This window comes from Pleurodeles waltl, chromosome 7 (assembly GCF_031143425.1).
Source record: "Pleurodeles waltl isolate 20211129_DDA chromosome 7, aPleWal1.hap1.20221129, whole genome shotgun sequence".
In the NCBI taxonomy this organism is placed as follows: domain Eukaryota; kingdom Metazoa; phylum Chordata; class Amphibia; order Caudata; family Salamandridae; genus Pleurodeles; species Pleurodeles waltl.
In genome coordinates this window covers 809,243,320-809,263,271 of record NC_090446.1, presented here as the reverse complement: position 1 = coordinate 809,263,271, position 19,952 = coordinate 809,243,320, and the positions used below count along the sequence as shown (strand labels likewise).

General features: G+C 40.3%; 1 protein-coding gene across 1 annotated transcript in view; it reads right to left on the bottom strand.

Annotated features, from left to right (window-relative positions):
- The window catches only part of SLIT3 (slit guidance ligand 3), an 892,819-nt gene that overhangs the window by 291,952 nt on the left and 580,915 nt on the right, over window positions 1-19,952 (bottom strand). Inside the window, exon 6 of the mRNA XM_069199342.1 lies at window positions 15,595-15,666. Coding sequence (XP_069055443.1) covers window positions 15,595-15,666 — 72 coding nt within the window. The remainder of the gene's footprint in view (window positions 1-15,594; window positions 15,667-19,952) is intronic.

The following is a 19,952-nucleotide window of genomic DNA, read 5'->3' as shown; positions in this document are numbered from 1 at the left end:
ACTCAGACCTAAGACTATTCTTGGTCCTATTCCCTAAGTAATTCTTCATTTTGGCCAGGACTTTCAGCTGGAGATTTAGGCTGTTTTTAGCAGCCTAATCCTCAGGGTATCTATAAACAGACTTCTATGGGTCATTTTGAGTTTGGAGGACAGAAAACTCTGTCCGCCAAACTCCCGAACGGGTGGCTGCTGCCTACATGGCAACCTCACCGCTGGGGTTTCCAGCTAAGTCTATGGGCAGAAACCTAAGTTTCTGCACGCCAGCCTAGTGGGAAACAGGCTACAGCATTGTCTCCGGTTTGTTATTGAGCCGGTGGCAATGCTGTTTCCAGCAGGGCGCACTAGCACCCTCGCAATGTGTGCTGTCTGTAAAGGGTGCGGGAAGGAGACCCCTGCACTGCCCAGGCTAAGTGAATGGGCAGTGCAGGCCCCCCTCCCCTGTGGCCCCCTGCACCTGTTCTCTGCCAGCCTTTTTATGGCGGTGTTAACACCATGCTGCGAGAACTGCCCTGGTGGATTAAGATCTCCGTCACCGGCAGACAGTGTTTCCCTTGCAGTCGGACTGCTAGGGCTGTTATGTGGTGGTCAGTGCACTGCATCCGCAGTGGTCCAGCCCGCCACCCCAAGTGTGGCAGTTGTAAGACCACCACACTCGTAATAAGGCCCTCTGTCTTTACAAAGAGCTCATCATTCTCTAGAACTTCTGTTAGTAACCATATTGCATCTAAGTGCACACTTCTCATACAGACATATATGTGTGACATAGTTTCAAAAATAACAGCTGATCCTCAAAGTATGGAAGAAACAAATTATTTGAATCAGCTGCAAAAGATGGATGTATAGAAAATGAGATTTTCCTCTCTTCACTAGTATTTAACTCTTGCCTGCAATGGTAGATTTGTTTACTGTGCACTGTGCACCTCTCAAAAGTTTGAAATGTTATGTCACGCCTTTTGTTTGTAAGACTGAAAATAAATTTGGTGGAAATACAGTGGATAGTGTTAACCCAGTCATTGCTTAGACATCATTAATTACACTTTTTTCTGAAAATAAGGGTCAAATGTTTCATTAGGATTTGATCAAACACAGAAGTAACATGACCTTTTGATCGCAGCACAAGAGATCATGTACAATAATTAGAATACCATACTATGAGACAACTGGTAGGCATTTGTTTAGTGCATTGAGGTACAGTACATCAAAAAACAGATTGGCTACTGGAGATTGAATGTATTTTTTCTGTATGCCCCTGCCATACACAGAAGCAACCCTCCTCAACCCTAAAAGCATCTTCCAATGGGCCCTGAAAGGACATTATTAAGAACATTTTATTCTCTATTACTAATTGAAACTGACACAGTTATTTTACCCCAAAGGAAACCTCTTCCTATTTCTTAACTGATTAATGTATAAAGGAATGAATATCTGCTTAACTATCTATTTTTGTAACCACATTGATGTTTAAAGTGGAGTGTATCATAAAACGTCCTTCTTCATGAATTATATGATTCCAAAATCTTTACTACAACATCAATATTAGACTTTTAGATGTCCTAGTCTTCTCTATTATGAGATTGTTGCTAATCACAATACCGCCAATATTTTTTGATATGTCTGAATTCCAAAACTTGTGATTGTCTGTTCATTTTTCACCTCATAAAAACTGCCTACTTCCTTGCCTGTTCCATTAAAACCATCTTCTATATTCTTTGATTACCTGTGCTAGGAAATAGGCAATATCTCCAATTATATATTTCAAGGGATGAATATAAATAAGAGAGTAACTACAATAGAAAGTATGTTGTAATTGTGTTAGTGATCCCAAACAACATTCTTTTGTTAAAGAAATTGTAAAGATGAAGAAATGTTTTAGAATCCTAGATCTTCTTGTGGACTCCCGGCCTGAACAACCAATGAGAATCTAAATGATGGATAGGTAAGTACAGTCATCTTACATTTTGTTGACTATATAAACTTACTGACCTGTTTTGCTATCTTAAACATACTGGCCAATTTTCTACTGATATTTGCGTTTTTATAGCAGGGATTTTTCTGCTAGTTTGTCACTGCTGATTTGCCCCTTTGTCAAAACACAACCACCATCCTTTACCTTTGACTATGAACATAGACTTTCATTCATATCTTTTTAGTATTGTCCTAGATTATGTTGGTCCACACAGTATACAATTCTTTAAAAGTACTGTTCTTTATACTATGTATGCTAACCCCATTGCAGGACTCCACATGCTTGTGGTTGCTAACAAATACATATTTGCAATTATATCATGATCAGATTTGCAGGGTCTCAGTCCAACTCCTTCCCTTGATCGTGTTGTAAATTATGCAGCGCACAATTGTGAAATTTTGAAGAGAATAACTATTCTATACCATGGTTAGTATCTGAAATGTAATCATGCATTATTCAAAAAAAAAAAAAAAACATTAAATACCTGCTAAGTTTCCATAAACATCTCTGCATTCTCTCTGATTAACATACTGCAAGTGTTACAACTTATTTTGAAAAATGCAACTATGACGGTTGTATGACACAACCACGCATGCCTGAAGCATGCATGCCTAAACAACGCGATCGGAACCACGATCACGCCTTTACCAAGCATGCCTTTAGCACGCAGGCCTTAACAACAAATTTTGTAGTAAAAGCATGCTTGGTAAAGGAATATGCTTGGTAAATCACACCCCGCTGCTCCCCCGTCCTACCCCTAACATCTGATACCCCAGCTGTGCAATCCACCCAGCCCTTAAAACTGCCCCTCCTCCCCCCCTGAGCCCTAAAACTAACCCCACCCTGCCCGCAAAACTACTCTGAATCCCCCACCCTGAGCCCTAATCTGACCCCACCCTGCTCGTAAAACTACCCCAGCCCCTATCCTGAGCCAAAAAACTGACCCTGCCCTCCCCTTAAAACTACCCCGACCCTCCTGTCTTCAGCTCTACAACCGACCAGCCTGCCCTTTAAACTACCCTTTCCCCTCCCATAGCCTTGAGGCCTAAAACCTTACCTTAACCATGCACATGCATGGTTTAGGCATATGCATGGTTAAGGCAGAGAACAGGAGAGTTGTGGTTTAATCAAGCATTGCTATGCATGCGGGAAAACAGCAAGTGTGGCTTAGCCCACATTGTTAAGACCGTTTTCCAACTACAACAGGTTATGTCACTGTATGTGAGACTGTAGATGCCACATAGTTTGACTTGGATGGATGATAACATCGTCTTGATTCTTGTATAAAAGTTTTTGGGGAGTGCATTAAAGGCTATCTACAGCTTCTATATTTTCTTGTTACTGTTAGGATTAAAAAAGGATGCTCCACATAAAATACCAACTACAAAATACAGGTGAATTTGTAAACATGTATTTTTTTAATTTAAACATGATTTCCTTCCAGCATATGTTTTGTTGCACAAGTCATCTTTTTTTTTTCTTATGCCATTTTTACAGAGCGGAGCTAGCCCAGAGTTAGTAAAGAGTGTGGCATGTAATAGGAAGACTAGATTAGGCAATACGTATCGCCTCTAAAAAAAATAGAATGTGTCTGCTGAGGCGAAGGAGAATTAGTTTGGATGGAACCACTACTCTATGATAAACCAATTTTATGGTTGCTCCAAAACTGTTGGAGGGACTTGGAGCATTACTTAGAGTTGATGGATGCAATTGGCTTTCAAATATTTTAGGAAACCCTGTCCATCATATTAAAAATGTCAAAGGCTTTAATGCATGTGTAATATGATGCCCAGGTCATGTTTGTGATTAAGTATGGCATCCATCAAACTCTAAATATGGCCCTTTGTCTTCTTTTTATAACTCAATATAAAATGGTTTGCACTTTTTAAACCTAAAGCTACTTCAGTTCATTTTTAAACTATGAAGTAATGGTGCAAAATGGAATATGCTCACTGTGTTGATTATCCAAGGAAATAATTTTAATTTGGATCAGGCCAACATTGCACATAAAATGAACATGGAATAGAATGTAAACATATTACTCTGAACTAGATCCTGGAAGAACTGGATGGTAAATGAGAGCACAATCGAATTTGTAAAGTCTTTTGAATCCATGCTTTACTGGTCCAGGATCAGAAATGGCTTTTGTGGAGGAAATTATATTAGTTACAAAGAATACATGCTGATCTTGTGATCAAATATGCTGAATAGCAATATAACTTTGATGAGCCAATGAATCACTCTAATAGGCAGAGAAGTATCCACATACCCTTTCTGCTGTTCCCTATTTATGAATTCAGATGCAGCTGGAGAAATATATTGAACCATTCAGGTGCATGCAGGCTGTGTCAATATATATTTGAGACACTGTGGCATATACTTTGCTGCTGCCCATGTTTAACACTAGATAAGAAATTGTTATTGTAAGAGCACTTCTTATACAATGAAATTAAAATTAGTTAAATCGCTATTACTTGTTGCTTAAATAATATCATACTCATGGTCATGCTGACCTAATCTGCAAAGTTTTTTACCTCAGCATTTCAGATATTGTAGGCAATCGAAATTGCGATAGAGTATATGACCTGTAATGTGAATGTTTTTTTCAAATGTTCACTATTTATTATTTTTATTTATAAATGTTAAATTGTAATACGGTATTTGGTCATTTTTACAATAAAAAATAAATAGCAATTATACTATTGAATGGCCCAGCTCCAACAATATTCAGAATTTAAGAATATAACTGTAAGCTCTCTTTACCTCCGAGCACCCTGAATCATAAACAAATGATGTCAGAAGAGACTTAGAGTTCAAAGTCTACATGTGTGCAAATATCTATGCTACTTGCAGGTACTGGCCATGTGTTTATCTCTTACTTCTAATGTTTTGAAGCAATAAAGAAGAGTATACACTATGTTCCCAATATAATTCTCTGATACAGTTGTAAAGCACTTGCATTCTCATAAGAAAGCAATACAAGAATTATGTTTCATGACCATGATTTGGAGTTCTAAATGATTCTGTCAACAAAATCATCCTTTCTTGAAAAGTGTGTGTATTACCATAACAAATCATACATAATCAGGCATATGTCTATATCAAAGCTTAACCTTGAAAACTGTTACCGTTGTTGGCTCAATAATTTACTGCAAATATATTGTAGAAGATATTTTCCTGTTGAATATTTTATCATTAATTGTACTCTACATTGGCTTTCAAAATTACATTGGTGTCCTCTACAGATTTATGCACTGTAAGCAGGTGTAAGAATTGCCACAGCTAATGTCTCCAAAAATTCTCAAAAACATCTTTAAGCTTATTTTCTTTGTCAAATAACATGTATGACAGCTTACAACATAAAGATTTTGTGTAGCAATTAAATCACAGGGCTCTTTTTTAGAAGTTGTTATCTAAACTTGGCATTTTCAAATGGGCTCATATTGCTCACACAAGGGACTGTGCTAAGCACTGCCTTTAAATTGCTCCTTAATCCTAAATACTTGGATGTCCAAGCGAGTTGCCATTGTAAATCATTCACCATGTTTGTTCTTGATTAAATAGAAACAAGTGAGTTGGAAAATGTGATGAGCTCCAAAACAGGCAGGTCCCCTAAAATCTGTACCTGGCTCACTTGATTTTCAGGGTCACAAATCTGTGGGAGAATACTTCTATGTAACAACAAGCTCTGCTTGTGTAACCTTGTGTAGTCCATTAACATGCAGGATAGCAAAGAGCAATGGGATTGAATTGGTTGCCCTCAGAGTAGCCACTTTGAAGGTTTGATTTGCTGGTATGAATTGCTCCATTTATTTTCACTTATACTAATCTACAGTTGACATTTGAAATATATTTTATTTAACTGTTTTATTTATTTGATTCACAATTAGGGTAAATTTGTTGACATGCCTTCCTCGTTACGTTTTCTGAAATGTCATATTTACAGTTCATTGCTCACTGATGCAGTACTGAATACAGCTAAGGTCATTACCCACAGAAACATGAAAATTTGCATTAAGGCAGCTGCATACAGTTCTAGCGCCTCATCGGACCTACGTCCAAAATTCATACTAGATGAGAAAAAAAAGCTGTATGGAGCAGTAAACGTTATGCAAGCTCAAAACTAACAAACATTGATGGTAATTTCTAACTTGAAAATATTTTTTTCCTGTATCATTTTTTTAGGCAGAGCAGCAAATCAGTAAATGTGAATTTAATGTTTAAGAGATAGGCTCAAAGTAAGTGAGCAGTTTTTGTGGCAATACCTGGATTGAAACCGCTGGTAAGTGTTTAAGTGGTGGAGTATACCAGAAGAAGAGTGGCACTTTTCAGCTTGCGGATTTATCAGAAGCAAGGAATAAACCATTGGGTGGTAGTGGTGTAAATATTGGGCTGCGTTTTAATGGATGACTGAATCATATGGAAAAAACAGATTCTCAGATGGGATACTGAGTTTGAAAATATAGAGTCTCATTTAAGTTTAACAGAAAGGCTGAATAAACTGGATTACAATCTCAAATCGTGGGGTGCATTGGAAGATGTAGCTAGAACCTTAGGTGAGTGTAACAGAAGGAGTGGAAATACTGTCACGTGATAGATTGCAGTAGAAGAAGCAGATAGAGTCTAAGAATTTGACTGTACTAGAGAAGTCGACAGATTCTGGTTAGTTTGCAGAGCATGAGGTGTTAGATTATATTTAAATTAACGATGGAATTTAAAGAATGAATAGCCCATGAGGTACTTGGATTATAGCTAAAATATTTTTTAGATTTTTAGATAAACAGATGAAGTAGATGGGCAGGAAATGAGGGGGAAACATACATGGAATTTAAGTAAATGTGTTAATTTAACTAGATAGATTTTGGTCAATAGCATAGATCCTGGTATGGACTGTAGAGGCCAAAAAAATCAATTATATGGCAATACATCAAAAGGTTCCATGGCAGTGGGTATAATTTGTAGCAGTAGATTGAAGAGTTTATGTACTATGTGATTATAATAAGTAGTGAGCCGAAAGGAGAACAAAAGAGAGCAACACTGGTTTTGGTAAGAGGCTTCTGAACCAATTGATATTTTCTTGGCAATTAATAGTATTGGACACCATGGATTGCTTCTCAGAGAGGGAGCAGTTCAGGAAGGTGCAGAAAAATTTTAAGATTGTGGGTTTTCCTTTTATTTATTTAGATAATTTAGTTACAGATCTGCTAGAGAGTATTGTGCAATGTGACACACTGCACAGAAGCAGAAGAAACGCTCAAGGGAATTTAAAGTTCAACAGCCACATTTCAGAGGAAGTAGGTGCATTATGAGATAGTGAATTCCTAGGAAAGCGGTGGATACACAACTTCTATTTTAGCAATCATTGCTCGATTCTATATGAGTCACTTGAAAAGAAATGATAAAGTTACATTCAGAGTCACGAGATAAATTGGTTGATTTGATAGATTGTTAAGGATTTGATGGAACAAGATAAGTGAGGAAATTGTAAGTCACTGAATATATTATGAACAATGGAAAGAAACTGAGGCAAAAAAAAGTAATCAAAGGCATTACGTAGTTGTTGAAGGAAAGGACAGCTATTTAGGCATCTAGCAGATTAACAACACACTGCCTATGTCTGCAATTCATTCATAATGTACCACTGGCAATGTTCCCTGAAGAAAGCAACCTCAGTTGGGCTTCAGAAAAGCATCTACGACTTCATTAAGCACCAATTACTGACTAACTGAAACAAATAGAGTCAAGCAATTTAGAGAATGTTTTTTATTTCAAAAGGGAAGTCAATATTTTCAAGCTGGATACTGTTTCTGCATTAGGAGGCTTTCAACATATCCAATGGAATAGACAAATACGATGCCCATTTTATTGTTTTAAATTATCCAAATTAGGACCTATTTGAACCCTTGATTTCAAAATAAGAACTTCCTCATGATTATTTCTTGTATAAGATGCATTGTGTTTCACTGCTTGTTTATGAGACTCTTTAATATTGTAATGCAAATAAAATGTCAGCGACAGAAAGGAAAATAAGAAATAACTTTCACAAAGTAGGAAGAATTTCCACTTCTGGTTATCAAGGTTAATTAAGGAGGAATGGAGCAAATATTCTGTATCTATTGCATTGTGTGGGACCAGAATGCCGCAGTGCCGCATTGCCACACCTCCATGAGGCGGCACAGTGACATCATCTCTGGAGGACATGTGATCTGGCTCTGCAATGCGCCACTAGTCTAGTACAATCTCAAGTGCTGCTCTGCGTCTGGATGATGTTTTCAGAAAGATCGGTCACCTTGATGCCTGAATGACTACTCTGACCGGGATGTCCTTTAAAGACCACTGTTATTAAATTGTAGAGTGGCCCCAATTCAAACACCATGACAATACAATAAGTAGTGAATCTAAGACCTTAGGTTGTAGACAGGTCAAATTTTCTGAGTGTGAATGAAAAACAATAATCAAAAATACTTGAAATAAGGAGCAACAATATGTAAATGTAGCACTATGATAAACATCAAGTACTCTTGGAAAAGCATAACAACTGTTTTTGGACTAAAGATTTCACAGATTGAAAAATCAACTTTGTGCTTAGAGATATTTACATTTAAATTAACAAAGACCAGTGCCCTCTCCTGAAAAAATGGTGCAAGCTTCCCTCCAAACTTGGGGAAATTAACACATGAAAGGCTGTGCATTTGAGATATTCTGAACAAATCTTTGAATCTTCCTGGATCTCAAATCCCTTCCTCCTTTAGTAGATCATTTCATGAGATTTCACCTACAAATTTGCACAAACCATTGCAGGCACCTAGGAAACTGCTCCAACTGAAATGAATTCTCACTCACAACATATGGTTTACAAGGAAAATTGCACATTTGCTTCTTGTTGGTGGCAATTTCCCTCTGCATGCGCCACTGAAAAACTGCCACTCAGTCAATGAAGAAAGTGACTTTACCAAAACCGGCCTAAAAACGCCACATAACATTTTAGAACATTGAAGAGCCCCAAATACATCATATGCATGTGGTAAAAATCAGGAAGAAATGCAAATCTCTTTTTGTAGGGCAATTCCAATGTTTGTGCTTGGAAATGTTGAATGGAACTGCAAACTAACCTGAGTATGCAATACAAAACCTTTACCTTTTAGAGAGACCCTTGGCTCCAAGCCACTTTGCAAAGTAAAAAATAGAGGAGCACAAAAGATGTGTCTGAGATTGTGCTGCATATCCACGATTCCAGAGAGTGCACACATCATGTATGATTCAACTTCCTGGTACTGAGTTTTAGTATAGAAGACTGTTGGGGATAGGTGATGAGTTTGTGTCTTGAGATCCTAGATTCAGAACTACATATAATCACTTGCCATCTCCAACTTTCACCTCACTGAGGAAAAGCTTCACAGTAGATGACAATAATGAACTTCATCACAAAACACATGAATGGAAAAAAGGACAATCTTGCTTCTATATAATCCTCATCTTTATTGCCCTGTAAGAAGTAGTTCTCAATGTCTCTATTTATTTAGGCTGGTGGTTTTGTACAACTCACAGCCTTGTTTTTCTTTAGTGCACCTGCATTTGGCTAACAAATACCAATTACTTTTTTAACATTGGTATGTTCAGCGCATGAGAGAAGTAGTTGTCTGGGCTGTAATGCATGTTGTAGATTGTTGTACCTTTTATTACATCAACAAAAGGGACGGAAAGATAATGTAGCATATTAGGAACAGAGAAGGGCCCAATAGCTGCATCGAGAAAACAATGTGCCCTAAGTGGAATTGAATGCATTTTATGTTCCTTGGGATTTCTTTGTTGGTTCAACACAACATATTAAACTCCACAGAATATATGACCATTGCATCAAATAGATACTTGCCTCTAGTTTTGGGGGTGACTGATATATTTTCAATGAAAAATTAGTTTGCTAAAAATCTCCTTCAACTCATGTCTTGATTAACATTTCTTGATAACAAAAGGGTTCTACTCTTCCTTGAGTCTTTTCCACAAAACTGCTAGAGAGGTTTTGATACTAGATGACTCCAAGTTGTTGTTTATAAGGCTCTAAAAAACGTATGCTCTTAAACTATGTTGAACGGGAAATGAATTAAGAAATGAGTCCTCAAAATTGAATGTAGCATTGAATCAGTATGTGTATATTAATAAACTACATTATCACATCCCAATTTTCCAGTCATGTATGAAGTATTTCCTAGTCTGCAAGGTTTCAGATATATTGTTGACATTACAAGCAGTGCATTGCTAAATGACATAAGTTCATTATAAAGTGTAGCCATGGACTCGGAAGTGATGTATTATAATTAAACTGTTGATCTGTGTTTCATATATTTCCGAGCTAAGCAAAATTAAAAGAGGTGTGCCAGCCGTCTTCAAAGTTGGCAGTATTTTAGAAGGCCATTTTTTCTCATTAAATCAATAAAGTGTAAAGTGGGGTAGTACCAGTGTAATGTCACACTGAATATTAATTTATCTAAAACACAGTAGGAAGCAGTTCGGGCCTACCCGTTGTGCAGATAGTTGTGCAACCAAGAAATCATGAGTCACAAATTCACCTTCCTTGGTCAACCAAACAGGAGACACAGGCAAAACATCATCTCTCATTGATCCTTAGGTGAAACTGGAAGTGCATAGAAACTGGATGGTTGTCAACAATAAGTGCTATATATGTAATTCAAAACTGAACTGAAAGTTATATATTAATGTTCATGCATAGCCTTTGTGTGACACCCTGTGACCTTCATATTGAGAAAATGCTCTCTCATTTGAAATTGCCTGGATATATGTTCACTAGTCATCCAGTTGTAAAGGATGTAAAAATGTTTTTATTTCACCCTACCAAGCCATTCAAAACTTGTTCAAGTGTTGCTCATAGCTATGAAAGTATTGTTCATAGCATGATTTACACATATTGCAAACAGTACACTGACTGTCTAAAGGCTCAGCATTCCATTAAAGCTGAAATTAATCCAACCAATAATATATCAAATATATCCTAAAGACTACACCGAATAGTTTGGTGTTCAGGCTGTGAATAAACGCAACACAATGTTGTGCCACTTCCTTCAAGGCACGGTCAGAATTGCATCTACTGGCAAATAGCACCAGGTCATAGGAGCACTGCGTCAGCAATTACTGTGTTCTGAATAGCACCTGGCGGTCAAAGTTTAAAGGACATTGCAGGCTCTGACATTCTACAGTTTCAGGGTTCAAATAAAATTCCTTAAGATATTAATATCTCTCAAAATTGAGTTCAAATATAGTGGGACCATACCACTGTTCTAATTACTTACACCCCTCTTCCACTGTCCTAACTGACTGTGACTTTTGTACCCTCTTCTGTGATTATCAAGCTGTGCAGTGTGCTACCATCCTGTCCTACTCTGGCTCATGCAGTAACTAAATAAATAAATAAATAGAATAAGATTTTACCTACTGGGCAAGAACTTTACCATCGACCCTAATATCTGACACCAACAGAAAAACTATAAAAGTACCTGAAGAAATTACCATGTTTCTTGACTTCTGTAATGATCAAAAGATCCAGATGAACAAGAGGCCAGTACATGGGGCTTTAGCAAAGGCCCACATAGACTCAGACACTCTGTCCAAAGAGAGAGACTTCCATCTGCCAACAAGATTTGTAAGCATGCAAGTATGATCATACTGTGTACACGAGACCACATATGACCACACTAGATGAAAGATGATGGGGATAATGTACTTATCCTGAAAACAGAAAAACCCAAATGTATCTTGTAGAAAATTGATTTAATTTCACTCAGTTGAACAATATCTTACCAAAAAAAAGTTTATAAAATGAGCCTGTTGCTGAAAAAGGGACATGTGAATATAGGTCCTTTGTCACCATTATCAGGTGCCGCAGGTATGGCGGTTGCTCCATCCTCATTATAAAATTCCGAGAAAAGGCCGCCATACTGGACTAGAGTACAGGGACATGCTTTCTAGGGATAAAGGTGTAATTTTACTCTTTAAGCCTAATCAATCAAGGGTTTGTTATTAAGAAAGACAATACCAGCGGAGTTGTTCATTTTAGGCCGCACTCAAGGAAAGTGTGTGATAAATCACAGAAACGTTAGATGTTCAAAGCTTTCAAATTAGCTGACTAAATATGACTTTCAACTACAATGTAAAGGAAAATTGGTTATGAATTGCATTCTTTGGGCAACATATTTTTGTAGTTGTGTGCATTCTCAAGCACAATTACATTACGCTCTATTTCTAGTTACATTGTTTTCAACAACTTGTATATCAAACACTATGCAGACATCTCAATCCTTTTTCTGCCTTTAGGCACTGTGTATTAATCCATGCACCTGATTGTTTTACAGAGAGAAAGGTATTGAAATACTCAAATATTGGATAGTGGGTATTGGAGCAAAATGTTCTCTATAAGATTCCATAGATGTCAGTATGATTTACTGTTGCTAAGAAAAACACAATCCAGGAGAAAGAAGATACTGTAAAAGAATATGTATTTCAAAACTCCGTGCACAAACATTTAAAAAAAGTATTTTGTATTGAAAGCTACTATTAAGAAATCAAAATGGCAGAATATGAATGACCTTTTCTAACCTAAGATGATGGCATAAATAGCTAAGTCTATGACTGTTTAGTCCACACGTTCTTCCTTTAGGAACAATGTACTAATAGATGACATATTATCAATTATATTGTTATATATCGATATGTTTAAGACATGGATTAGGGGATTATCTGTGAGAAACGCTAGCGAGAACAGAAATGACAGATTGTACTAATATTTTTGATATGGCCCACACATATGGTACTAGATGGTTACACGCTATGTTCCATGTGACTGATTCCAAGCAAGTGTTTTCCAAATATTGGATATATTGGGCCATATACACAAACATTTGTGTGCAGAGTACTCATGTGTGCAAACGTTGCGCATGTGTATTTCATATCCTGATTTACATCTTCAGGATGTGTGAAGTTATATATTCACATGGTGCTCTTTAGAATCAGGAACTTCACTGAAACATGGTTGCATTCTCAGGTTCAAGACTGGGGTGAGACTGTGGCCTTTCCTAGTAGGCCAGTTTTACATATGTTGACATTCACTTACCTCTTGGCAGCAGTTTCCTACACTGGAAAAGCCTGTAGATTTTCTTCTGCGAATAATAGGTATCAAACTTTTTTTAAGTTCTATATATTTGCATACCTTATGCAGATAGTTTCCTATCCTTAAAAAAACATGTAAATTTCACCCAGGGGAAACCTGGAAAAGTGGTTCTCCAAGGTGAGAGGGAGCACTACCTTACTAAAGTAGATGTTGGAAAGAGGCTTGGCACAGGGCAAAATATTTTCTTCCTAAAGAAACAACTGTTACAAGCACTAGTGAACCTTTACGCGTGTATACTTATTTATCTGGTGGAAATTCCATTGAGGAACATTTTACACTGTGGATTACTCCAGGATATGTATGATTGTCATAGTGTTCTGGGGTAATATTGGGAGACTTTGTGAATCGTTTAAAATCTGAAAATCTAGTCCAAACACAGGAGTACTCCAACAGGAGTACATTTCTTTGAGGGAGAAGTACATTACTTGGGAGCTCTGTGAATTTGGGACCATAGAATTTGGTTGATGTAAGTAGTTTCTCCACTCCCTTGTCTGCTCTAGCAATGTAGACTCTATGCAGTCTCCAGATCTGGCTTTGATGTTATAATATGTTTATTTCACTTTTCATTTTGCTAATTAGTCATTCATAGTATTCTAGGCATGCCTCAAACCTATATGTCCTGTGACTCAGTCTATGATTGGAAAAATCAAGAAACTTCTTGGTTTTGCTGAACTACTGATGGGAATATGATTGCGCGGCCATGGACCTATCTCAATGGCTTTCGCCTTTGCTTAAAGTTCCATCTCTCTTGCTCTCAGCTTGCCTTTTATCACCTTGTTGTGCTATGCTTGTTTTAGTGCATTTTTCTGTTATTCTATCTGTACAAAATGTCAGGTGTAGATGGCATTATTCCCCAAAACAGACAAAGGAGACATTCTCAACAACATGTAGATGGAGACTGCCTTTCTTGACCCAGCTGCACATGTACATATGGCAATCCATGCCTTCACAGAGCTCCGCTCCAATGTCACAACTTCCCAAAATTACTTTCTAAAATCTAAGTTACTCGTCAAAAGCCTCCTGGCGTTCAAATGTATCAACTAATACCTTCCACTCAGAACCTTACCTCCCTGTCTCATGTTTTGACCTCTTACACCTCATCAATATTTTCTCTTGCCCTCATCCTAAATGATGACCCTCACTCTTTATGACATTTGAACTGCGCGCCATACAAGTCAACTTTTATGTCATTAGGGTCTGTACAACTATCATTAATGAAAATGACTCAGTAGACTATATATTATTGTACATTGGAGGCGAAGGCTAAGAAATACAAGCCTGTGCTGTTGTCGGTGTGAATGTCACACTACTGTGTGTTAGTTCTCAGAACTGGAGTCATTGACAGGACCAGTGCCTTATAGGTCTGGTGGCTTCGCATCAGCAGGATGCGTCCATCTGCTGCGGCCCTGCCTGGCTGCACGCACTGCCCTTGCATCGCCTTTCCTATCTGCAAATCGCCTGGCTTTCTCACAAGAAGTGTGCGCATCTTCTAATCTATGATTTATAAAATGAGCCCTTTTCGGATAGGAAGCCTCTAACCCCCATCAAAAAGGTGACATTTATAACTAGTCCTTCGACTTTCGGCGGGCATGTTATCCAGCACTAAACCTTCCATCCAAATCCCGATATTTACCCAAATTGTAACCCCATCTGTCATCTTAGGCGAGTAGTGATTGCACCATTAAGTGACAAATACTACACCACTACCTTAATATTAACGTTATGACAGGCTGGGACGAGCGCACGTGACCCTACATACATGTCTCTGCAACAGGTACATTGCCATACTGAGCTATCTCCGTAATGGGAGAAAAATGTCTTGTCATAAATGAGAACAGCTCTGAACTAATGCTCCCACAAATGATAAACATTCAGCTTTCTCACTCTGCTGTCTTTCAGTTCCGTAAGTAGGGGCTGGGCAGGTTTCGGGAGCTGCTTTGTTGTGACAGGCTGCAGAGTACAGCGTGGTGTGGTGTTGCTGTTTTGCCTGTATTCTGCCGCACATCAATCCGCAGCAGGTGAGTCCTTTCACGGTGAGTACCTGCTATGCAGCTGCCCAGCTCCAACTCCCTGTGCACATGCTCTCCCCGGAGGGGTATCGGTGGGTAATTAGGGAGACACAGTGCTGTCGGGGTACCTGTTCCAAACAGGCGAGGTGTCTCCTGGTGAGATGTGGGTTTCTGTGAGTCTGAATGAGACTATGCCCTTCGGAAAGAGACATGGCACCAGCCCATTCACTTCTCGAGTGCTAGAGGTTATCGGGTTGCGCTAGGGAGGGGACTCCACCTCGCACCAGAGAATGCGGAGCAAGGACTGAAACCCCTGGTCCGTGGCACAACATGCACCTGGCTCCTATCTCCACAGCTCACGAGCACTATCTCCAAAGAGCACACCGTCACCACCAGCACCCAACCCCCGGAACTGCCCCAAGAAGGGAAAGTGCACTTACAGGATCTCCAGGTCGCGCAGGGCTCGGAAGACTCCATCTTCAACGCAGCTGATCTGGTTGTTGTCCAGCTGCCTGCAGGAAAAAAAAACACAAGAGAAAGTCAAAGCGCTGTGCTGAGCAAGAGCGCTGCTGTCCAGAGGCCCAGTGTCCCCGCGGAGCCCCCTCCCTCGCAGCTTCACACCGAGCAGGAGGAGGCTGCGCCTCCCGCCCCCCGCAGCCCCTCACCGGGCAGACACCGGCGGCCCCTCGCAGCTTCTCCCCGGGCAGAAGCAGGGCGAGAGGCACCTGTCGCCCCCCGCAGCTTCTCTCCGGGCAGGAGCAGGTTGAACCTCCCGCAGCTCCTCACCGGCAAGAGGAAGCTACACCTCCCGCCCCTCCCGCATCTCCTGGCCGGGCAGGAGCAGGACGCAGCTCCCGCCTCCTCCGCTCCGCTAGGGGCAGGAGGAGGCTGCGCCGCCCGCCCCCCGCGGCTCCTCACCGGGCAGGAAGAGGCTCGGAGTCTGCTCCCTGCTCCTCGCAGACTGTCTGAGGAGAGACGCACACCGCACACTCAAGCCCGCTGCAAATATTAATTGCGCATTTTTTTAAAGGCTGAGGGGAGTAATTTCATTACATTAGGGCGTCCAATCCATTACGAGCTTTTACCGTCATGTCAGTGAAACAATTTCATTAAGCTAAGGGCCTCTAAATCATTGGGGGGTCACCGGGCTGCTCTTCTCCCCCACCCCCTCCCGACCACCCACAGCGCCCCCCTCTTCCTGACGGGAATCTGAGGTCCCTTGTCCTGACACACTCCTAAATCTCAGGGCTTTATCTGCCCACGAGCCGCACAGGGGAATACGGCGACCCCACATTACACCGCTCTAATCTCATTTTATGGTCCCCTTTTATTATTCTGAGCACCACATGTCTCTGGTGCCTGCAGCCCCGCAAGACGAGGAGGGATGGAGGGGCAAGTGAGGGCCTCTCGGCAAGCTTTTCTGTTCCCCCCGCACTTAGGGAAACAGAAAAAGGGGGGTCCGGTCCTGCACAAGCCGAGGAGGCATAATAACATTAGGGCTGAAAGAGGGGACACCTCCTTCAGTGTGGGATCACATCTGCCGTGTGCCCCCTCATCGCCCCTAAACGTGTTCTACACGTTTAAGAAATATAAACACTCTGAATTCTGTTTTCTTTGATGACCTTCAACATCAAACATGCGAAACATTCCTCCAACAGTGTTTCCTGAAAAGGCAACATGAGAAATGTATCATTCACCATAGGATGGACCGAGGGGCAATTTAAGGTGTCGGTTTATTTCTGCTGGTTAGGGTACCAAGAGATGGGCTTCTCAGGGGACGCAGATAGTTAACTACTGGCACAGGTGCATGCAAGAGCTGGCGGACAGACGGACACCAGACGGAAAGAGAACAACAGGGGTTAATACAGAGGTTCCATGTACAGTTATAGCTACACACATAGACATAACATGTAACAGACAGACAGTCATCCAATGAACTATATACGCAGCCAAACGGAGAGGTCGGTCTGGATAATGATTGTCACGCGGCACTGCTAAACGTGCATATGACTGACATAAAGGAAGATGGGCTTGCGAATAACGAAGAGACTAACAGGCACACATAGATAGAGGCACTGGAACAGGCAAAGCGGCAACAGAGAGAGTTTGCGACAAACAGAAAAACAAATGCCAGTGACATAGAATTAGTGGCACATAGACAGGAGGCAATTGGCTCTGTAGGCTTATACCTACAAAGGAGCTGTTAACTAGGAATATATAGACGTACCTTTAGACAGACACACGTAGGGATACTGCAGGTAAAGGAAGAGAAACAAACGTACAGAGGGACAGAATTAGGTATATAGAAAGGCACAAGGCGAGGTCAACATTAACACATGGAGGCCCAGGAATATTTATAATTGACAAAGACAGAAGAATTATGTATACGTAAACGCGACGCGTAGGTATGTTTTAGATAAGCAGGTTACACAATGCAAAGCCAGCCTTAGTGATAGATAACATCTTACAGAGACATTCCTGTAGACTGATTGTGATGGGTACCTACGATCACGCAGACAGTTCATAGAAAGAGAGACATTGCAATAAAGAAGCAGAAAGAAGCAGGCTTCTAGGCGAACAGGCGATGAATAAAGATAGTACAGCCACAGTGGGGTAAGACAAAATGATGTCCCCCCTGCAGAATATGATGGAAGGCAATTGAGTCTCCCATATCTCACATATATTCTTTAGGCTTAGGATGAATGGGGGCACCCCGAATGCCCCTTCCCCCCTTGCCGCAGAGGCTGCAGGGGTCTGCGTTACACCCCTGTAAACAGAGACTGACTATGAAACAGGGGAAGATAGAGGCAGACAGCCTCAAGCAGACAAAGACAGAAAGCGAGAGGTGGGCTCACTGGTAGAGGAACAGCAAGAACCGGAAGTAAGCTGGTAAGGGTGGACTCATTACCGTGATGTTAGATTCATTTAACTGATACTGCAGACCTACTTTGCAGATTCACTGAACATACATTATTGAAACTGTACAGATCACCTTAACAGATGGATGGTGCAATCGACAGGGGAGATGCAGCGCACTTAACATGACAGACAGCAATCAGACAGACCTATCAATACAAAGACTTGCTGTAGCGGGTGATTGATCGGTGCATTTGTGCACACGAACATTATTCGCCTGCAAGCACGCGCAATGGTGCAAAGCCATGTGCGGCTAGGGATCGTCCTGAGAACTGACAAAGCATGTTTCATTTTCAGGCATTTTTTCCGACATGGCCTTTGAAATATAGCACCTTCAAACGATTACAAGCCACAATGCAACCTTTTTTTTTTTTTACATGTTCACTGAAACCAACCATTCAACTTATAAATAAATACGGTGAACCATAGGAACGCATTTTTATAAATGCCTTTCTCCCGCTTTTCCCGCTTTTCAGATGTTTCTTGCTCGGAATCTGCGCATGTGATTTTTTGTTGGAGTCTGCTCAGCATATGCCGCCACTCCTTACCAGGAATTACCTGACTCTTGCCAGTGGTATACTCCAGTGTGGTACATCCGAAATGCCGCACCTACAGATGCACGAGGTTTCTGTAATTTCGGAAATTCATTTTTGTACAGACAGAAGTGTTTTTTGTTTTTTTTACCAGCGGCTCAATACTATTATTAAGGACAATGGAATCAAGTTATTTTGAGTATAACGTTTTCAATTCTAATTCTTTTGTGACCAGTAAGTCACTGTCAGGACGACGAGCTACACAAACTTAGTTTATATTCCAGCCAGTATTTTCTTACGGAAATCTGAATGAACTGCAGGGATTGCTATAGATAACCGGGTGATCTCAAGCAAAGGAAATGCCCTAAGTCAGCGTAGTGCCCCCCGAGCATTCACAGGCAGGTTACAGCCACCATGCGCGAGGCACAGAGGAGAGCAATGCCCCTCAAGTCTTTTCAGTTGTAAAAATAAGCAACTCGAATTTGCTAGTATTTGCAGAGCATGTTAATAGATTGCATGTCACACTATCAATAACATAAACACTGTGTTAACAAAATATCCAGGTAAAAAATAGAAAAGGTAAGTGCATATATGTAAGTACAGTTTTACTATTTTTAATTTCACATCCCTCTCTCTTGCTCTCTATCGCTGTCTCTATAGTTACATCCCCTAGTGGCGGTTGCCACTAGGTAGTTATAGTTAGCACCATGTTTCCATAGAAAAAGCATTTTTTGACTTGCCTATATGTTTGGCACCGTTTGATGGATCTTCACAAAAATTTCCAAAAAAAGTGGCCCACTGATTCTTGTTGCACATAGAATGACTGTGGGTCATCCATCCAGCAGGGGCTGAGAAAAAAGGGGCTCAAAAACATTGTGTTTCCCATGTTAATTTCCATGGGACCTGTCAACACGTCTACAGCCTGAACCCACTGGACGGAATTACACCAAATTTGGAAGAAAGCTAGCTGCCGGTATGCAGATTGTGCTTTTTGTTATTTCGTGTAAATCCGTTCAGTAGTTTAGGAGATATTTAAGGGCAAATAAATGCGTTTATCTCTGGCCGCGAATATTTAGTGAAATGCACAGATTTTCATGAATACACGTGCAAAAAGCAGCATTGCAATTGGCTGACTGTAACTTGACTAGAAAGGTGTGAATGCCATTTTATTTCACAGGAGACAGTCCCCGGGGATAGAAATTCAAATTAAAGTGGCTTAAGGGGTCAGGGTGAGGATACCCCTACCCTGGGGCGTGATATAGATGTGTTTTAGGGGCAAATTATAGGTTTCATATACTTTTGAGTCACAACGTGCTATATTCGGGAAAATCCGCGAATGTTCATGAATT